Raw genomic sequence first — 21,019 nt, 5'->3', positions numbered from 1 at the left:
TCCAGCGGGGACAAGACACCTGCGCTACTGGTCCTGAATGCAGCAGAGAGAGACACCTAAACCGGGTGTCACCGACAGCCTTGGATGCTGCGCCGCAGAATGGGCTACGCCGACCCATCGTCGGGTAAAGATATACTCGGCAATAGATCTCTTTGTTTCATATTTATTTGCGCATTTGGACTTGTCACACTATTGCAGCAGATTCTCTATGGGAAGAACTACATTAAGAGGTAAGTGTTGATTGTTTTCTCCTCTTCGGTCGCCATTGACAATAGGCAATTAAAGCGCAGGCCCTTCTGTTTGTAAGAGTTGTCCACAGTGTAATGATAATAATATTCAGAGTTTTAAAAAAAGAAAAAGAAGCATGCGTTTATTGCCGTTTTCTCTCTGTGAGTAGCCTATTATTGATCAGTTTTTATCCCAATCAATGACTGAGTGATGAAAGATAAATAATGGATGATAAATTGATAAACTGTTCGGTAATACATGGGAATAGTCCGGATGGGGGGAAACAAGCTTTTAATGGCTGCAAAGAACAATAGCAATTAACCATCCATCTTTTTTTCCCAGTGGCATAGAAAACAGTTTCCATTGGATTTATTTTTTTGATATTTTCTGAAAGTGAAGCATCACATTCATACCATACACAGTGCCCCAGCTGTGTATGGTAATGTTTTCCCTTTCTTTTCTTTTTTCTCCAAAGATCTTTATTTGATTTTCCGTTTCAGCCTTCTTCTTCTTCTTCTTCTTGACTGGTCATAGCCTACATCTTACAGCGGCATCAGATTATCATAATGCAACTGAAAGCCATTGATGATGATAACAGATAGCAACATGGTTATGATGATGTGTATTTCTCATTGGTTCCCTGTTAAATAAATCATTTTCTCTCTACCAGGCTGCACTCAGTCAGTGCCACTGCAGAGACAAGTTTTGTAACACCTCTGCAATAGAAACACTATTTAACTCCCTGATCGGAGGTTCTTGAGCCGAAATCCTGGTTTCTACTCATCTAAATCAATTAAAAACAGCCCTTTGTTTACTAGGCTACATTTCAGCGAGCGCCCCTGCCCTAAAGCTTTACAATCAGAGAAAAATATTCAGTGTGAGACGAGCAGATGCTGAGAAGCCGGGATGTTTGATCTTTAGGTGGTTAATGAAGAAAACCAAAATCTCACCTATATAGGCTATAATCAGAAAACTTTATTATCCCCACCTCCAGATTTCTATACAGACAGCACATATATGCTTCCTGCAAAGCAAACATACATGTGCTGCAATCTGAAAGCTCCCCCCACACAGCTAACCCCCTCCCCCCTGTACTGCCACCCTGCTGGGCTGGTCTGGATACTCAATGTGGATTCATGGCATCCTGTGACCTCTTCAGCGAGATGCATGAATCTAGACCCAACACACACACATGCACACACGCACACATGCACACACATACTGAACACCTTTTCCTCGCCTGTGCCCTTACTTTGCTCCTAGCGCTCAGACCTAGGAGAGAGAGGGGGAACAAGCCACACAACAGAAACCAGTGGGCTCAGCGGCAGCCATTTTGCTACAGTCTGTCTACTCTGCAAACACACACACACACACACACACACACACACACACACACACACACACACACACACACACACACACACACACACACACCTATCAGTGCAAGTGGGGGAGAGAAAGAGAGAGGAGATGGAGAGAGTGAGAGACTAAGAGGGGGTGATGATGATGAAATGGATGTGTTTGCATGTTGGTGTATGTGTGTGAGGCAGAGAAAGGAGAGAGAGAAGACGTCATCTTATGATATCTCTCCATGCATAAACAATCACAAGTCTTTGGTCGGCGTCCACATGGGTTCGACCGCACCCATGTCTCTTTCCCGGGCCAGGGAACACATTGGCAGAGCATTTATCATATGCTCATGTGTTTTCAGAGGAATACTGAACACATCTCTGCAGGTTTACCTATACCAGGGATGTCTAGGCTATACGACTGCAGCAGAGGAGACATTTGGCTGCTTGGATAAAGAGAGGAGTCACAGGGAGTAATAGTGTAGACGTATCATAAATCGAGGGGCAGAGGGCTCTCCTCTATAGATGCATGCAGTGAAGTTCAAATAATAAAAAATCTGACCATAAATCTGGCCACTGAGTCACATCGTGGGCCTATTACGAATCATACTCATCTTTCGCCTATCTTCTCTAAGTTGTGGAGAATATAGGACGGCAAAATGGCAGTGCAGGAACAAGGAGGGAGCTCATTAAAGGATCACAATGGGTGACACACTTCTGTGACGGCAGACATATTAACTTTCAACTCTATTTGACTTGAAGAGGGTGACATCTAAAAATATTCGCAGCTAGAGACAGAAACATGTGGAGGCCAGTAATGATTTTCTTGTCAATTTATTGTATCGATTTATGACAAACTATAAAACCTCAGGAAAATATTTATATTCCCAGAGGTCACAAATTCCCAGAGGATAGAGGGCATCTGCGAATGTCCTCTTTTTTGTCTGATTCAAGGTCCAAACTGAAATCTAAATTCAGTTTACGACAATATGACGCAAATAGTACTAACTCCTCACATCTCAGAAGCTGGAAACATTTTAATAACCGATGGAAATGATCGTTTAATTCAATCAGAATTCTCTGCAATTCTGCCAATCAACTAATCTAATTTCGGCACTAATTTGTACACCAGACTCCTATTTAAGAAATTAGCCTTCATGTAAGTGAGCTACGTCTGAACGGTTTTCTGTGATTGTCTAATTTATGAGTCACAGCACTTCCACTCTTTACAGAAGTGACCCCTTGTTCAAAGCTAATGCCGAGAGGAAACAAGAAAGAGATGGAGGGGAGATCACATCTTCTAATTTCCTGTTTTGATAAGGACAATGAAGTACCTATCAAACTTATAAAACCCTTGAGGATTACAGGAAATACCTCCGGACACCCAGTGCTAAATGGTCATCTCGATCAATGTTCTGGCCTTGCCTGAAAAAAAAAAAAAAAAAAAAAGACAACTCAAGGAATCAAGGAATCCAGTATAACAAAAGTCCTCGCTGCTTTCAAGTCCCATTAACAACGCTCGGGGGCAGAATCAAAGCTCATTAGTGCTTCAGAGCAACTTTGTGCCTGTTGTTTGCCCAATCTACTGCTTAGATTACTGTCTGGGCTGTCCTCATAATTGAGTCAATGGGAGATAAATGGGCTCCTCACATTCGATGAAGCACAACCAAGACATTAAATTGATCTAAGTAACATGAGATTGATTATGGTTTTCCTTGCTGGTCACAATATGGGGAAGTATCAGCACTGTATAATCATTATGTGCTATTGATCGACTGCATTTTAGACAGAGCAGCATTTTGGTGGTGATTAAATAGATAATGTTGTAGGCTACTATTGATGTGATGAACTATTATGTGTAAAAGACAGCTGTCCTATTTTAGACACCTGTCCTAAAGTGAGGCACAAAATCTCCCTGATTTTTCGCTTGTTCTCTCCTGCAGCCGTTGCAGTGCGTTATTTAGATGTTAAAGTGGCACTCGGAGAAGCCAAATGCGCCCGCACATCACAGTATTGACATGAGTCCTCGGTGATGAACGCTCAATCACATAATGCACCCAGAGAGGCTCTTAGGGTTCAATCTCCCCCAACGAATTTAGTACAACACCCACGGAGCACTCACAGAAATGAGTCACACATGGATTCCTGCATAATCAGTCGGATAATAGGAGAACTTGTACGCCCACACATATCTGAATGTATTGAATGTGATTAGTCTGTTCACTAATCCCTTAATATTGCGACTGCTTAACTTTTTAAAGTGTAAAATCTGCTGATATTCTATATTTTTCTCATCACAGAAATCATTCAAAGACAGGAACCAATAACTGCAATTATTACGCTGTTAACTTTCCATCAATGATTCGCTAATGCTACATAGCCACCATTAGCAGTAGGCCTATAGGTCTAACAGCTGTAACAAAGGCCTAGCTACAGTACATGTCTAGAAGAATTGCAAATTTAGCATGAAACAATTTCCTTTACTCACCAAGAGATGTCTCCAGCTGTGAAAAGCAAACCACTTGTTTTACATTTATCTAATCTTTTCTCGACTGATGCTAGCATGCTAACCAGCTAGCAATGGCACGATTATCCTGATGCCGAACAACTGTAGCGTCCAGATTGCACTACTAGTATAAGTTTAAGTTTTATATCCATTTTGTTTTGTGAACATCGATAGCTGAAAGAAAACCACTGGTTCTTGGAAAGATTGGTAAATAAACAGCTGTTCATGCTAATGTTGGCTATGTGGCGTTGGCAAAATGAGAGATGGACCTATGTCTTGTTGGTTTTGGTCTTTTTTACGCATTTTGTTGAAAGTAACAAAAAACGAACAATATTGTTAGCCATTAAATTCATTATATTGAAAGAAAACCTCTAAAAGTACTCTGAACCTTTAGCACCAAATGGCCTCCTCTGACTGTGAAAGTTAGAGATAACGAGCTCCTCTGTTTCCAAAGCATTTTTCTCGAAACAGGCTTGATTAATCTTCTATTTTACATTTGTAGCCTCCTGGTCTAACTTGAGATAACTCCAAATATCTTCACCTCGGTTAATATCTTAGTCTTCTACGAAGCTCCTCCAAAGATACAGATGATTTAAAGCAACTGCTAATGATCATCGAGTGTAAATATCTCCCTTACCAGTAACATTTGGCCAAAGAGATGGTCTAAATTTGACAGTTTATAGTACCTTCACTTGGCAAGTCTGTTGGTGTTTTCTTGCACAGAAGCGATTTGACATTCGCAGAAACATTGGCAGCCATTGTTGTTTCTCTCTTAAATCACAGTGACTTTAATATATTGAATTACCAGTCTTACACTCCTGCATGCCAATATTGCAGAGTGTAAATGTTTGATTCACACCCAGAAGAGTGGCAACAGCCCAGCAGAGCATAAATTAACCATCCAAACCACAGTGTCATTAACTGATAATCCATTCTTACCATGTCTGATGTCACATTTTGACTGTTTTTCTTGAGCCAAAAAAGCTGCTCCCCCTCTAATGTATATGTGTATGTGTGTGCATGAATGTGCAATTCTGACTTCTGAGTGAACACATGGGCTTAGTTGTATGTGTTTGACATTTGCACAGTAAGGACAATAAATACCAAATAAACTGACTCATTTTCTTACTAGTGCGCAACAGTTTAGCCGACTCAAAGGGGACGAGACAGGAAATTGGACCGGTCCCGTTAATTTCTCGGATGATGGATCTCTGAAGCCTGCCAGAAATGGAAGGAAAAGGTACCTTTCCAGCGTGACTGACTGCACAACATCTCTGAGAAAAGAGAGTGTGAGAGACAGACAGATAGATTGACAGTGAATACAAGTTACAAATCCATCATAGTAGTGACGACCCAGCCCTGCATGTGTGGACTGGGCCGCTGTTACGTCCGCCTGTCTCTTCAGATGCTGTAGAAAGAAAAGCCGCAAAACACATTTTAACTCTTTTTTTTAATGTACTTGCAGGTTTTTTAGGAAGATAGCAGGGGTACTACTGATGTCACAGGACCACATAACACATTTAACTCTAACTTAACCTGTCTGCATGTTGACAGATGTTTCCGTCAGAATTTTCAGCCAGATTCACAGCTCTCCGTAATAGTCACACCCTGCCTAGCCGATATTAAGAAGAAAAAAAAACGCTCTCAAAGGTAGGCCAGTTTGAAGGCATTTTTAGTATTTTCACAGAAACCCAAGAATGCCTCTTTCTTTTTCATTAGTCTGAAGGGTATTAAACTCTCATATTTTTTCAGTGGTGGTTGCACTTCAGATTTGCTCTTGCATGTTGTCTGCCCCCCGTCCACCTCGACCCCCCAGATCCTTAAACCCCACTCCACCTCCCCCCCACTCCCCCCACCCCCTCCAGAAGCTGGTTGAACCACGGTCTCCTGTTGATGTACTGGCTTCTCCTCGTACCTCTGTGTCCCATCCAGCACCCATTTTCCAAATGCCTTGTCCTTCTCAACCTGTGTCTCATGTGTTCTGCACAGCTCTGTGTGTATGCCATGTACATAGTGTGGACACTTCTCTCTGCTCCCCCCCCTATCTCCCCCTTCTCACATCTGCATTGTCTCTCTCTGCGACCTGGATTTATCCCCTTTTCCACTTTACTTTCCTTATTAGAAAAACAGGAACAAACCAGATTTTTTACCTCCCCCTCCCCTCCAAAATCCAAAATCCAAATCCTCATTGCACTGAGCAGTAGATTTCAACATCTATGATAAAATGCTGGTTATTCTTTCTCATCCTGGATTGGTTCTGAACCAGCATTACATGATTAAACTATAGGCCTGCCATAAGAGATGAAACTCATCTCATCAATGAATTACTGCCTTGCTTTTAGAAGTGAACACAGAACACTTGCAAAGGTTTCATCATCTTAGCTAAAACAAGCATGAGTAGCCCTACTATATTCAAAGTGCCAGATGTACAGTATTACATAAGACAGATGCTCCTCTAGGTAAAACCTCAGAAATATACTGCATCATCAGGTGGATGTAGACAACCAGTTTCATCGTTCCTTATTTGTACGATTTCATCCCAGCATCTTGTTCCTTTAACGCATTGCTCCATTGTATTGCTTGATGTGTTCTTTTATAAGCATCATTCATCTTTCTTTTAAAAATCATCCCATTTACCTCCACAGCCTCAGGTAATATGTTACAATTTTTTCCATCTTTCAAAACACCACACATCACTTTCTGTGTCCGACTGACATTCATTCTAAAAAAAAAACTAAAAGAAACACACCCGGCAATCGCTGCCATGTTAGCATTAAATCCCCTCGTATCACTTCAAGGGATATACTAAATTTAGAAGATATCAAAGATTTAACTATACATTATTAAGAGTATATTGAAATAATGATTACTATATTACTCAGTTTAATCGAAGTAAAATTGCCTGAAGTGTCTTCAGGATAAATATCCTCTTCAAAGGTATTAAATATAGACAAAAGAGATGACAGGTATGTGGCCCTCTGCCCAGACCTAAAAGGAAAATTATTGATCAGGCCTAAAAGAAGAAACCCTCTAAGAGTGAGAATCTTTACAATCGCACAAAATTATTAGTCCAATGTGAATGAACAGATGCACATTTTAAAGTATAGGCCTATTTATTGCCTCATGTCCATGTTACAAGGTTGAATTTGCATGCAAGTCAAAAACATTTACAACTTACACTTAATCCTTAAATTTTGAGTAGCAGTGAGCACTTCACTTGGATATATAAGATACAAAAAATAAGTAATGTAACTTAAATCAACAAACCTTTGCCTACTGGAATACAAAATGTAACCTGGATTAGCATGACTAGAGGGAGATGTGTAATTTTTGCTAAACAGCGCCCACTGTGGCCACAAGATAAAGGTGCATTGAATCATCATTTCATGATATTCTGTTTAATAATCTAATAAACTGCAAAAATATACCTGCCAGATGTCAAGTAGACAACAAATTTCAGGGTTTCATATCAATAGCAAACCAGCTATTTGTATTTTAATGAAATAAGCAAGAGCATATTTCATTTCAACGTATGATTTGTAAGCAGAACAATTAGTTATTTCCTTTTTCAAAAGTTACAGAGTCTTGCTCTAACATTCAATACTTATTAAAACATTTTTGAACTTTACATCTGTAGCATTGGACTCAGTGATCAAACAGGATCAATCTGTGAGAAAGTCAAAACTGCTTACTGTCAAAGCTGATGGCACTTTCGAGTCAAATGTGGTTAACAGCGGTGGTTTCCCTCTTCTCCCCTATCAACCTCCATTCTAATCAACCCACGTCATCTTAAAACACAAACAACAACACACACACATTTTATCCAGACGGCACTTTGATTGCATGTAAATACAATGTTGTGCTGTGAGAAATGAGGCATCAGTGCACAGATAAATGGCAACTTACTGACACCTTAACACAAATTTAACGTTAATCCTTCGAATCCTCTCAGCTTCCTCTGCAGAAACCATTTCGTCTAATTCACGCCGCCACTGTGAGGACATTACTTTTGTCTGCTTTGGGTTGCCATTTCAATGTGACAATTGTTGCATATGTGTCTTAAAATAATGCATTAACTCTTCTTGATGAGATTTAAATGACAAAAGTCTTGCATTTATGTTAATATTACCTGTTTGCATGGGCATTTGTGTATGTGTGTATGTATCAAAATATCAAGAAATCAGCCACTGAGTCAAAACTTCATGTTACTGTAGCCAGCACCACTTTACTGCATTTAGCTGTAATATATCTATTGTACTGCCTGACTTAAAAGCACAGAGCCTCTCATACTCATATCCACCAGATGCTACACTGCTCTAATTCACCATTTTAACAATGTGTTTCTGTCTCCTTTAAACTGATATACAGAATACACATTATAATCATAGAACAACAGTGTTTAATCATGCAAGTCCTCATCATAACCAATTAAATAAGTAAAAATATGAGAGGTGTTATTCTATTCACTTAGTAAAAAACATTGGTTTAGACTAAGATGTAGCAAAATCTGGTGCAAGTGTCCAGTTAACAGTAACTTACTCTCCTGTTTGTGACGCCAAAAATCAGTTGCATCACTTCTGTCATTTGTCATCCCACAATTCTCTTCTGATATTCTAGCATTTTATAGTCAATCTATAGTCTTTAAATATAAAATACTGTATGTTTGCTTAGCTGTGTCTTTTAACTCACTGTTTGATATAGTGCATCCAATTTCCACAGTTTTGTTGTTAAATGCTGTTGATTGATTCTCTTGTATGTGTGTGAGAGGAGGAGAGGTTCAGGCAAGAGGATGACTGTGTCTATCCCGCCAGGTATCTGGAGAACTATGATGGCTCCTTTGACTTCAACTCCACTGCATGCAGGGAGCTCAGACAGGAGATTATGGACGTCAAAGTCTTGACAATGTGAGTGTTCATGTATGACAAAGCCCAACAACACGTGTGGTGGAGGTGCTGGTGGTGGTGGACAGCCTTATTTAGAGTGGGAGTTGTTCCTGTAAGGTGATCCTCAACGGCCTGTCAGGTAGGTGAAGGGAACATTACATTACAAGCTGCAGGTGTGAGGAAACTATCAAATTAATTCCAAATAGGAAGAGGGCTGTCGCAATCATGAAATTTTAGTTGACTATCAATTGCCATACAAATAATTGCGAGTAAATTGTCTTTTTCTGATAATTTTATGCCACCATTATAGTAAAAGCCTAAACATAGTTTAACGATACACATATAGGCCTAGTCCAGGCAATCTAGCTGATTTTGGACCCAAAAATAGAACTAATTGTAACAGAATGTTTTTTACCATACATCATTTCTTTGAGGTGTCCCCAATGGGACTATTTTTTTCCTTTACTGCTATCACAATGAAACTTTACACAATGAGTGTAGGCTAGTGTTAATTTTTGCATTACAAGTTTCTTTGAAAATGTGCTTTAAACATTGGAACATATAAATAGAAGCTACATTTCTGCTTTTTGCCTTTAGGCTTTGCAACTAAATCCATGATGCTAATGTCAATAGATGCTCATGGAAATATGGTTGTCGAATATTAGAAATTAAGCTCCTCGTGGCCCCACGATGATGTCATTTAAAAGAGGACCAGTCGAACCTGAAACGGTGGAAAACAATGAGGAAACAGTGACAGAAATACAACATTTCTGTTAGTTTAATCCAGCTATTTTTTTTTTCAGATGTATGGAAATGATTTTGACGGTTATGCAAAGTAATTGCAGTCAGCTTAAATTCTTACATCATGCAGTAGATAAACGAGCCTGATTTTTTATACTCTTCAAATGGCCAACCATGCTGACGGCGATCTGGGCATTATCTTCCCTCTTGTATGAATTTGATCATTGTCCACTGACCTTTTAGATTCATCAAAGAGTCTTTTTTTTTTTTTTTTTTTTTTTTGTCCAATGCATTCTGGGTGCTCGATGATCGGCTGTGAGCCTCTCTAGCTGTGGCAGTAAACATCTGCTGTCACTTTGCCAAGCAGTCAAAGTAATGGTGCCATTCTTCCTCCCAGAGCAACACACATCTCCCAATCATCTCCAAATGAAAGTCAGTGGGAGGAGAGCTATTTACAGACACACTGATGATGATGAAGCCACTGTCTTTGGATGAATGCGCCGCCTAGATCGGGTGGCGTCAGTGGTCCCCATCATCACGTAGCAGCTCCTCACTGCAATTTTTCTGTCCTGTTGTTTTGTCTTTTTGAGTGGTTTTTATGGTGTTTCTTCAATTTACTATCCTTTTAGAGACATGGTTAGTCGAAAAATACATGGCCATGGGTATCCTTCCTCATTCCACAAGTCTCTCTGCCTGTCTGCCAGGGTGAAAACCTCAGACCTGTTTGAAAGATGGCGAAACCTGCAGGTGTGTAGGTGGGAGCAGAACAAAGAGGAGACCAGCAACTTTAAGTAAGCATCGCTCAGTCTCGGCAGAAGAACAAATGTGTTATCTTCCTTTGTAGATTCACTCTCTGTTCGTGTCATTTCTCTGTTCAGATTCCCTCATGATTTCTTCTTATGCTTCTGTTTCTGTTTCTACTCCCACGTGTTTCTGTTTTTCTTTTAGCCTTGGTTCTGGTTGGATTTTGTTACTCCATGTCCCACAATTTTCATGTTTTTCTTTTCCTTGAAGAAATGTTCAAACTGGACCAGTCTAGCCTGGCATCTGGGTCTGGCTGCTTTTTGTTTTCCCCTTGTCCATGTGGTATTTTTAACCCTAATGTTTTGTTAGGTTCCTCAAAATCTGAATAATTTTTCCATTTCTTTTCATTTGACATTTCGTAATTCTATAAAAAAACAAACTGATAAATGCTATGCCATTTTAAAGGTTGCCCATGCTTTGGGCTCTCAGAGACTCAAGCTATAAATCATGGTTAAATACAGCTGTTTGGTGAAGGTGAAAGATGTCCTGTCTTGCAATGTTGACGCTGACTTTCGTTCCATCCCTCTACTTTGGTGTGAAATGTTCATGTATAGTCTATATATACCATCATGAATTAGTTCCTTATTTGGTTTAATAGCAATGTATATTATGTATGTTTTTCACCTTCATCAAATGTGCAAGCATAGTTTGAGGTTACAATATTTTAAAACGTATTTGAGGAGCATTAAATGGACAATTTTACAGTTATTATCATTCATATAGATACATATCTGGGTCAGTGTGAGCCCAATGTCAAAAAATAAAGACAATATCAGCACAACACAGGCTTGTTTTGGTCTTGATGCTGGCCTGCAGTCCTCTACAATTAGACTAACTCATTTTTCTTTGTCGTCTCCCTGAAGGATGTCTCTGTCTCGCTGCTGTAATGCTCCTTCCTTTTTGTTCACCACCAAGAGGAACACGCCTGCAGGGACCAAGCTGAGGTATGAAGTGGACACTAGTGGTATTCTCCCCATCACCACCGAGGTCTTCAAGATGTTCCCTGATGTAAGTTTATATCCTGCTTGATGCATATTCACATATTTAAACCTTTATGAGTGTTCCTGAAAATTGGCTTTTTTTTTATTGTACCTTATAACCTGGTGATACAATCTATTTGATTCAAAGCGCCCGTCTATCTGCCGTTAATAAAAACCTGTCTGTTTCATCCAGGACATGCCGTATTCCAAATCACAGTACAAGAAATGTGCTGTTATTGGAAATGGCGGCATCATCAAGAACAGCAAATGTGGCAAGGAAATTGACTCAGCAGATTTTGTGTTTAGGTATACGGGATATAATCTTTCAGTGTTCGTACTGTGAGGGCTGCACAGTGACAATCACGTTTAATTTAGCTCTCTTAAGTGATTGGACATGCATTAGGGGAAGAATAAAAATAACCAACTTCATAAAAACCTGAACTTGTAATCATGCAATGACATATGAAGCCTTATGGCTACATAGGAAATCCTGAAACATTACACTTGAGCCTTTGCCAGTAAAGCCTGGTAGTTAAAATGCTCTCATCTCTGATTAGGCAGCATTTTATTGTTAAGCAGGGACAGCTTGATTTACTGCACCAGAGGAGCGACTAAATGCAGCAAGTGCAGAATTGCGCCCGACTGCCTCCCATGTCGTTTACAGTGACAGCAATGGCTGCTTTGTTTTCAAAGAAGACAAAAGCATTATTCTCATTTCTAGACAATAACCATAAATTAAGGGGCTGGACTGACAGGATCTTAAATGTGCATTACATCATGTTAAAAGTCTGGTGCTAAAGGCTAAAGGTGCTTATTCCAGATAATATAATATAATATAAAATAAAAGATAATATAAAATGATATTTATTAATATCCCCAGAATGAAAGACAGGGATAAACAATAAAGCACATTTGTACTGCAGTGTGCAACACAGCTATGTCTAACTGCTTGGACAAGAGGTAAAATCTTTACCTCACTGCTTATATTTTTAAATACTATGATTCCCAGTTAATGTTATAAGTCTAAGAGGCAAATATAAGTTTTCATAAATCCAATGGAAATCAGGAGAAGCCACTTATGTTACACTATGATCTGAAGTAGTTGCACCCAGGGAACTCTTCTACACAGTAGGAAAATGCTTCATAGTATGTGGATATGCCATAAATATTTTAGATTTTTCTTTTTCTTTTAAGGTTTGTTACTATACTTACTATTCACCCTGCATGTGAAGAAATGTGAGGTGCGACGCGGGTGATTAAGATAAAGTAAAACGTTTAATTCCTTAGAAACCCGAGTACTAATCACGTCTGTTCTGTGGTTACTTGTGCAGCCCTACGTTGTGTGTCGTCAGCATGCTTTGGTCCGTTTGTGTCAGGTCAGATCAAATCCATTTGAACTCCTTCATGAGTGCATTTCCTTTTTCACAGGTGCAACATCCCGCCCATTAATGACAAGTACTCAGCTGATGTTGGCACTAAAACAGATCTGGTGACAATAAATCCGAGTATAATTACAGAGAGGTACTGTAAATCTCCCAGTCTGTCTGTGTCTTAAGTCTTCAGTTCCTTTGGGGGGTTTGATCTTCTTCTGCCTCTCCCTCCCTGTGCAGATTTCAGAAGCTGGAGAAATGGCGGCGGCCGTTTTACGAAGTTCTCCAGAATTACGAAAACTCCTCCGTGGTGCTTCCAGCGTTCTACAACACCCGCAACACCGACGTATCCTTCAGAGTCAAGTATATGCTGGACGACTTTGACTCCCAGAGAGGCGTGTTCTTCTTCCACCCACAGTATCTGCTCAACGTGCAGCGCTTCTGGGCCGTGCAGGGCGTCCGGGCCAAGCGGCTCAGCAGCGGCCTGATGCTGGTGACCGCCGCCATGGAGATGTGCGAGGAGGTCCACCTCTACGGCTTCTGGGCGTTTCCCATGAACCCCTCCGGCATCTTCATCACCCACCATTACTACGACAACGTCAAGCCGCGGCCGGGCTTCCACGCCATGCCCCATGAGATCTTCAACTTCATCCACATGCACACCCGCGGGATCATCAATGTACACACAGTGCCGTGCACGTGATCCCTCACTCTCCCTGCTTTTAATGTGGAAGCTCAACATTTTGATCTTTAATATGTTTCTTTTAAAGCAGATTTACCTGTTGTGTTTTCATTTCAGTGAAGAGATGGTTCACTATTTCCTAAAAAGAGAGTTGGCCTTCGGTGTGTACACTTCTTCAACCACTCACTGAAGGTTGCTTGCTTTAATTGCCAACGTACTTTTCTTTCTGATGCGTATTTTAAGTTGTTTCTTTAAAGCCAATCAAATCACTATGGACGACGTCTTTGAATCTCTGGCCATAGGATGTTTATTTTTAATGTGAAAAGTGGTCTTCATAGTGATGAGTGTTGTTTCTGTGAAGTTTTCTAGTGGCTCTGCTGTACAGAGGTGTTGTTTTCTACTCAACGTTGCACAGGTATTTATGCTGAAACGAGGCCGCAGTGGGTGTCTTTGTGCCCCCCCCGGACCTTTGTCCCTCTCTTCTTTCTCTTGGACACTCTGTGGGTGTGGCAGCTTTTAATGTTTGTGTAAAACAAAGCCTGAACCTTGATATTACGCTAATATTTAGAAGAAAAAAAAAAGATTAAAAAAAAAAAGAGGTTAAAATTGTAACAACCATTGTCTACTTTTGTAATCTATTTCCTATTCACCAGATTCATTGGGTGAATATTTTAAAACATTGTTAAAATGGCCTGTTTTCAGTGGCCTACTTTCTCCCATTTAAAAATTTACTGGTTTAAAAAAACAAAAGGTGTATGAGAAGAAGTGGGGATGTTTTATTTTTTCCTCCTGTTTTTTGGCTCGTTACGTATAAATATTTTGCAATGGCACCACCTCAGCAAACCTTCCAAGGCCATCCAATTTGTAAAGCAACAGAGCACCGTTGAGCAACCCAGCCTCTCGTCATCTTTCATGTCTTAAGCCATGCTGCCTTATGAGATATCAAACCCCTCTATACGATATTATGCACTGCACCTATGTGTTTTGCATAATCTTCAAATACACTGAAATCAAACCTAAATCTTAGTTGATCTCTTGAATCAAAGACATGTAGGACTCTCTAAGGTACAGACGTTCATGTGCAGTTCTCAGCTTCTACTCTATTGGAATTAGTGACGTCTTATTCCTAGTGAACACCCATTCATACTCATGTGATGCTCTGCATGACCTTACTCTGTACTTGGCTTTGTGTGTGCCTGCTTCAATGATCACTTAAATATGTTTACACTATTGAGCCTCTACTGAAACTCACAGTGCTTTTGGAGGTGTATACACAAACCGTATCACAAAGAGATGAATGGCTCCGTGGATGTGAATTGTATAATAGCTAGGTAATGGATGCAGTTTTCATTTATTAAAGATGCAAGAATGAAGATGGTTGCTGCCCTTTTGTAAAGTGCTCCGATACTTTTACGAACACTCCTATTATTTATCTTTCCCCTTTGCACTTGGGAAAGCACTGTGCTTTTAAGCATTGGAAAGCTGCGTGTTTTCCCTGTTTATTTGTAGTTGTACATTGCAAAAGGTTTTAAGAGACTGTAAATTGATATTTTGGTCACTTATCATCTGTCCATGCTTGCGCTGTGCACTTGTCATTTATTTTTCCATTGTATTTCAAGGACAACATTGCTTATAAGATTCAAACGTGCTGTTCCTATCACCATTTGTATAGACTCTTACGTTCACCGAATATGAACACCAAAAAAAACTGGCTTGACCACTAAATTGTTGTACAGACACAACTGAATAAGGAATGGAAACAGGAAAGGAACTGGTTAAAGGTAGCATAAGAGGTAATATGAAACACAGTGTTTCTTAACTGACTCTGGATTCTTCTTTATACTGGTATTGTGTTTGTAAATAAACTTGTTTGGTTTTTCTCACTTGTATGTTCATGGATTCATTATTGTTGTGTATGAGTGGGGATCAGCCAGATTAGTCGTAGTTCTTCTTACAAGATGTAGTATAAGTCATATATGTTCAGTCAGCTGAATATCTGGAACTATAAAATTGTAAAGTCAGTTGAGTTGAAACAGTGGTTGTTAATGTAACACTAAGTTAGCTAATGGGCATACAATATAAATTGTAAAAAGTAAAAAAAGAAGAAAAAAAAAAGAAGAAGAAAAAGTGAATAGTTGAAATAACAAAAAGTATAATAGCCCAGATAAAATAAGCAATAGTAATAGTTTAATTTTGTATGTAGCTGGTTAAACTTTATGGGAAAGTAGCTTTTAACTGGATATTCATTAGCTAAGTTAGCAATTTGGAGGAGGGCCATGAAAGCAGAAAATCATACTGCTGCTTTAGCCTACTATTGTTATGAGCAAAATTAGCTTATAGCCTATTACTCTTGGGCCTAGATGTTTACGACAGCCTCTAATATACAGTGCTTTCGGTGTGCTTTTCTTTTCTATGTGGAATGATTGGTGGGACTGAAAACTGTGTTAATGTGCCCCAGTATGGCCGACAGACAGACTCCAGTGGACAACCGTAGTAACAACTGCGAAGTTTGCCGCGCAAGCTCGGGCAGTGAAGGCCCAGGAAAGACCGTGGACCCACCTACAGCACCGCCGGTGGCGTTGAGGCAACACAGGAACACAGGTGGTGGTGGAGGGATCAAGGTGTCTGCGTCATGCTAGCAAACTTTCACTCCCTGTGGAGAACTTCTCAACGTAGCGCGAGGAACTGCCAGAGACGTTCTATATTGGAACTGCTGTGTGAACGTTCTACATTGGAACTGCTATGTGAACGTTCTATAATGGAACTGTTGTGTGAACGTTCTCATGGAAACCAGGCTGAACATCGGAGCTAAATCAAGCTAATGCTACATCGAGCCGACAGAGTAACTTCGCTAGCCGGGTAAGATAAGAAGGGAGGGCGGTCTGGCTGTGTATATTATGATGCAGGTTAATTACCTGACGCCTTGGTACTTTCGCCTCTTCTTTTTCTAATTATTCTTTTTCTTTTGACTCTTTTTTCTGACTCTCTTCTGAGACTCTTCTTACTTCTGACTCTTCTTCTTCCGACTCTTTTGTTGAGTTGCTTCCGTCACACGAAGCCAATGTTGTATTTCGCCCCTTTGTTCACATAAACTGGGAGTGAAAGGGAATTATCCTTCGCCTGCCACCAGTGTCTGCATTCATGTGTGTAAGTTATGTGTGACTGCAGCAGATACTGCCAGACACGTTGGCAATGTTTTTGTAATTATGAAGAATTCCTCTAGTTGTCGACAGAAATTACACACAAAAAAAACACAAAATAAAACAAAATATTAGACCACACTGTAAAAATATTGTAAGATAATGCAATAAATGTGAATGTGTTATCTTATCGTCGAGAGTTCACTGTGTCAAATGAAGTTTGACTCCACTGTTATGGGTAACCTGATGTTGAAAGATCAATATGACCAGGCTCTGCCCTTCCCCTTGATGCCTACATTATCAGGTGGCAGGTGGTAGTAATAAGACTAATGGGATTATTTGGCTTGTAGTCAGGTGCAGATGTGTGACGGATCTGCAACAAATATTTGCACAGAGGAGTTTTCTTTTCCTCAACATAGACTTGCTATTCAGTTTTTCTTTATTTATCATACGTTTATTAAGTAAACTCATGCTCAAGCGGAGCTGGCTGTAGGCCTATATTCATTGTGCAAAGATAAAAGTGGTAGGCCTATTAATTCTCTTTACTTACTCCTGGAAATAAAGCTGTATATCCCTAAAACTTTTACATTCATTTACAATGGCGGAAAACTGCCTCAAAAAAAAAAAAAAATCATAGCTGATATCAACTCATCTTTAAATCTTGAGCCACAGTTTGCCTTCAGTCATGATTTTCTCTTCCTCAGTCAGGACTTGTAATCGTGATTCATACTGATTGACAAACTCGGTTATATCCGAAAAGGGAGTAGTTGTAAGGGAGAGTTTGTATGTGTGTTAATGCGTGTCTGTCTGTGTTCGTGCGACTGCAGGTAAAAGCGAGACGCCCCCGGCCCGTAAAGCGATCCCGACACCATGAATAATGGAGAGTGCCGTGGCAGAGAGGATAAGTTCTCTGTGCAAGGCTCCTTTTTCACAGGGCTTTCTCCCATGGGTCACGTGAGTGCTGAGGTGACAGTAATTTTTCATGAGTAGTGTGTGTGTTGGTTGTATGGACATATAGCTACTGCCCAGTTAGGTGACATCCAGGCAGCCGTCACTCCACCCGCATGTCCAGAGTTGGTATACCTTCAGCCGAACACACCCAGGCCGCCGTGCACCTCTGGATCCCAGAAGCACCTCGCAGCCAAGGGTCAAATGAATTGTCTTACACCATTAGAAACTCAAGGCAGCACTTACGAAACTAAAGGCCAGGGAAGTAAATGAATAAAAGATGCCGTCGAAACAGAAAAAATCCGCAGCTTCGGAGGAAACCGAAGAGGTTGATGACGACTTGGAGGAAACGGAGCCAAAGTTAAAGGAGAGGAGCAACGGTGTGACCTGTGGGGACACCACAAAAGGAGAGAAGCGTCAGAAGAAACACAAGAGCGCCGTGAGCTCCGAGAGTCAGGAGGCCACAGGGAAAGAGAGGAAGAAAAAAGAGGGTGAAAAAGTAAAAGAGAAGAAGAAGGAGAAGAAAAAGAAACAACCAGAGGATGATTCTGAGGCTGGAGCTGTGATTGAAAATGAAGCTGAAGAGGATGAGCAGAACAACAACGACCCCACCACCACCAGTTCCAAAAAGGAGAAATCAGAGAAGCTTAAGCAGGAAGTGACTGAGGGATCGAAGGAGGAGAAGAAGAAAAAGAAGAAGAAATCCTCAGCCGAAAACCCAGAGGGAGGAGAGGAGGAGGCGATGGGCTCCAAGGATAAAACATCTAAAGATGGCAAGAAGAAGAAGAAATCTCACAACGACGACGACGACGAGGAGCCCTTGATCGAGGATCAGGACGAGGAGGAGGAGGACTCGAAGAAAAAGAAAAAGAAGAAGGCAAAGAAGAAGGGATCTGCGGACAGCGATGAGGACAAAAAGAAAAAGGGGAAGAAATCCAAAAATAAACAGACGGACTTTGGTGCACTTTATCAGAGCGAGCTGCTGAACTACCACACGGACTCATCAGATGGATACGAGGATGAATACTACAAAAAGAAAGGTAAGAAAGGGTCTGACAGAGAGACCACAATGCATCTTTAAGATAAGTATTGGTTGTCTGGCATAAAGCACCGTATGGACCTGCTGGATGGACTGAGCTAATTGGTCAAACCTTGACTGCAGATTTCCTGTAGTTGCCCTCTGCTCTGCACAGGGCCACTCTGGGGAACTCCCTCTGTGATTGTTCCTGGGTGAAAGCTCAGTTATGTTCCACATGAATGGAGGCAAACAGAGGCTCGGGGGCAGACAGGTGCTGGGTGCCATCCCAGACACAGGGGCTGGGAGCAACACCAGGGCCAGAGGCAGGGCCGGGAGCCAGAGGGCTTTTCTTAAAGCAAGAGCAGCAGGGATTCAGAAAATGTGAGCAACAATAATACCCTGCAAGGGGGCTGTATGTTTATTTTTTTAGTTTTGTTGAGCGGAAGGAAGGGAATCACATGATACAAATGCAAATATGCTGCAATTCTCATGTTTATCTCATGATTGTAGCCTTAAAGCAGAAGTAAGCGATCCGGTCGTTTTGGCTAACTTCTTGTCAGCCGATGGAGTTAGCAGTCCCCGCCCTCGTCCCTACGTCACCACATTCACGCGCATCCCTTGGCTGCACACACAGAGAGGACCGCCCCTTTATGCCGTTCTCTCTCTTCATTGGATAAAGGTTGTAGGATACAAGGAAAGTTTTCTCCTCGGCTTACAGCAGAGCAGAGTGACTGACAGACCCGTGTTTCGGACCAAACACTCGATATAAGTGATTGCTGTCGGAAGATATAACTATTTAAGACTTATATTAACACAAACATTCCGCTTACTTCTGCTTTAAACACTGTTTCCTTACCAACCCTACATTTTTGTGTCCTCTGGTTATTGTTTACATGAAACAACCTGAACATAGGGAAACTTGTCAATAATCAGAAAAGACATGCAAGCATTCACTCTACTCATGTTCTACTAATATTGCTACTGCTCTTCTAGACATGCATTCAAATGTTGTTTGGAGTGGAAAGCCCCAGAAAAATTCAACATGTGGACTTTTGATTATTCTCTGGCCCTAAATGTTCTTACTGGATTTAAAATGTTTTCCAAATTATAAAATCTGCTTGTGATCAGACGTAGGACTTTGAATAGAAACTGGTCTCTGGCATTAAAAACTCTCTTAAAGCAAAACATATTTAGCAAAACAAATTAGTACCATTTGCAGAGTGGAGCACTCGGCTGCACTGAAAGGTCTTTTGAATGAGAACACTGCGCATAAATACATAAGAAAAAGTCTGGACCTAAAAGGTTTTCATCTCATTTTCCTTTCAAGTTGTCAAAGTGAGAGCTGAAAGGTGGCGTGTCGGCGTGTCAGTGCACTGTCTGGCATTTTAATAGCTGAATAATGGGTGCCATGAAGTAACCGACTGCTGCTAATGCAGTTTTTAGCTTGTGATCATTGTGCAATTTAAAGTCGAACAGTCTTTGTAACTCACTTAGGTCTCTGACACGCTAAGAGTTTAGCGAGGCTCAGTTTTACCAGGCCAGTGTCTATCTGATTTTATCAGGTGTCTCTCTTTCTCTTCAGTCTGGGTTTAATGGCCCCGCTCACTGTTAATTAGGTATCCATGACCCTGCCTTATCCACTATGGTCAAGTTGCACTTTATCAGGCCTCTGCCTTTTCTCTTCTCCTTCTCCTGGATGTCTTTAGGTTATCTGGTTGTCCTATATCTCCTGCCCTCTTACCCATTTGTCCACTCGAATTTGAACAGTTATCCCTTTGTTGCATAACCTTAACAACCTTAACTTAACTCTCACCTGCTCCACTTGAACAATAGATATCCCACAGAGAGGTAGCCTTGACCATTGCAGCAGTCTACAGACCGGACCACACCTTTGTTTCTCTCCAGTTGAACTTGCCAGGAGAAATTTGAGCTCAAGTCACATACCTTTAAGTCCACATAATGATGGCAATTACCTAACCGCAGCAGGACAGGAGTTTACGTACACATGTTGTAATGCAGTAGGACTATAGAATTACCACATACGCCGAGGTATTGAGTCACAGGCAACAGCTAGGCTATGCACCGACTTATCCCTCATGAACATTTAATGTTATTACTCAAACGACTGCTGCACAGGTGTGACTTTCAAAATCCACTCAGAAAAAATATGTTTAGAGTTACAAATAATTTGATGAGTCACTATGAACTCAGTGGATTCATAGTGACATAAAAAAAAAAAAAAGACTGATAAAAAGTAGAGGATTAGGATTGATCTTGGTTTTCACCATGAACCAATTTGAATGTTACGAAAAACAAATCTATCTATCAATATATAAAATCTTTCATTCATTCATTGGGTTTGAGCTTAAT

The 21,019-nt window shown here is 40.6% G+C and overlaps 3 protein-coding genes across 6 annotated transcripts in view; all 3 read left to right on the top strand.

Moving 5' to 3' along the window:
* Positions 1–21,019, top strand: part of atp5fa1 (ATP synthase F1 subunit alpha) — a 126,723-nt gene that overhangs the window by 31,555 nt on the left and 74,149 nt on the right. The window lies entirely within an intron of this gene.
* On the top strand, positions 85–13,564 carry st8sia5 (ST8 alpha-N-acetyl-neuraminide alpha-2,8-sialyltransferase 5; the record flags this gene model as incomplete). Of its 4 annotated transcripts, none has more annotated exons than XM_083982979.1 (9): positions 85–230; positions 5,216–5,323; positions 5,638–5,733; positions 8,895–8,987; positions 10,412–10,498; positions 11,375–11,519; positions 11,685–11,797; positions 12,920–13,012; positions 13,102–13,564. In XM_083982979.1, the coding sequence occupies 9 exons, from the start codon at positions 85–87 to the stop codon at positions 13,562–13,564; spliced, it is 1,344 nt and encodes a 447-aa protein (XP_083839105.1). The 4 variants fall into 4 exon arrangements, with proteins under 4 accessions (XP_083839105.1, XP_083839104.1, XP_083839106.1 ...); XM_083982978.1 differs by having other exon boundaries at positions 10,337–10,498; XM_083982980.1 differs by lacking the exon at positions 5,638–5,733 and having other exon boundaries at positions 10,337–10,498.
* Positions 17,912–21,019, top strand: part of loxhd1a (lipoxygenase homology PLAT domains 1a) — a gene marked incomplete at both ends in the record, with an annotated part of 32,008 nt that continues 28,900 nt past the window's right edge. Inside the window, 1 exon segment of the mRNA XM_083984076.1 lies at positions 17,912–18,671. Within this exon segment, the coding sequence (XP_083840202.1) occupies positions 17,912–18,671 (760 nt within the window).

The sequence above is a fragment of the Trachurus trachurus genome, assembly GCF_905171665.1.
Source record: "Trachurus trachurus genome assembly, chromosome: 12".
NCBI lineage: Eukaryota > Metazoa > Chordata > Actinopteri > Carangiformes > Carangidae > Trachurus > Trachurus trachurus.
Note: the sequence above shows the minus strand (reverse complement) of the source record. Positions and strands in the feature narration are given on the sequence as shown.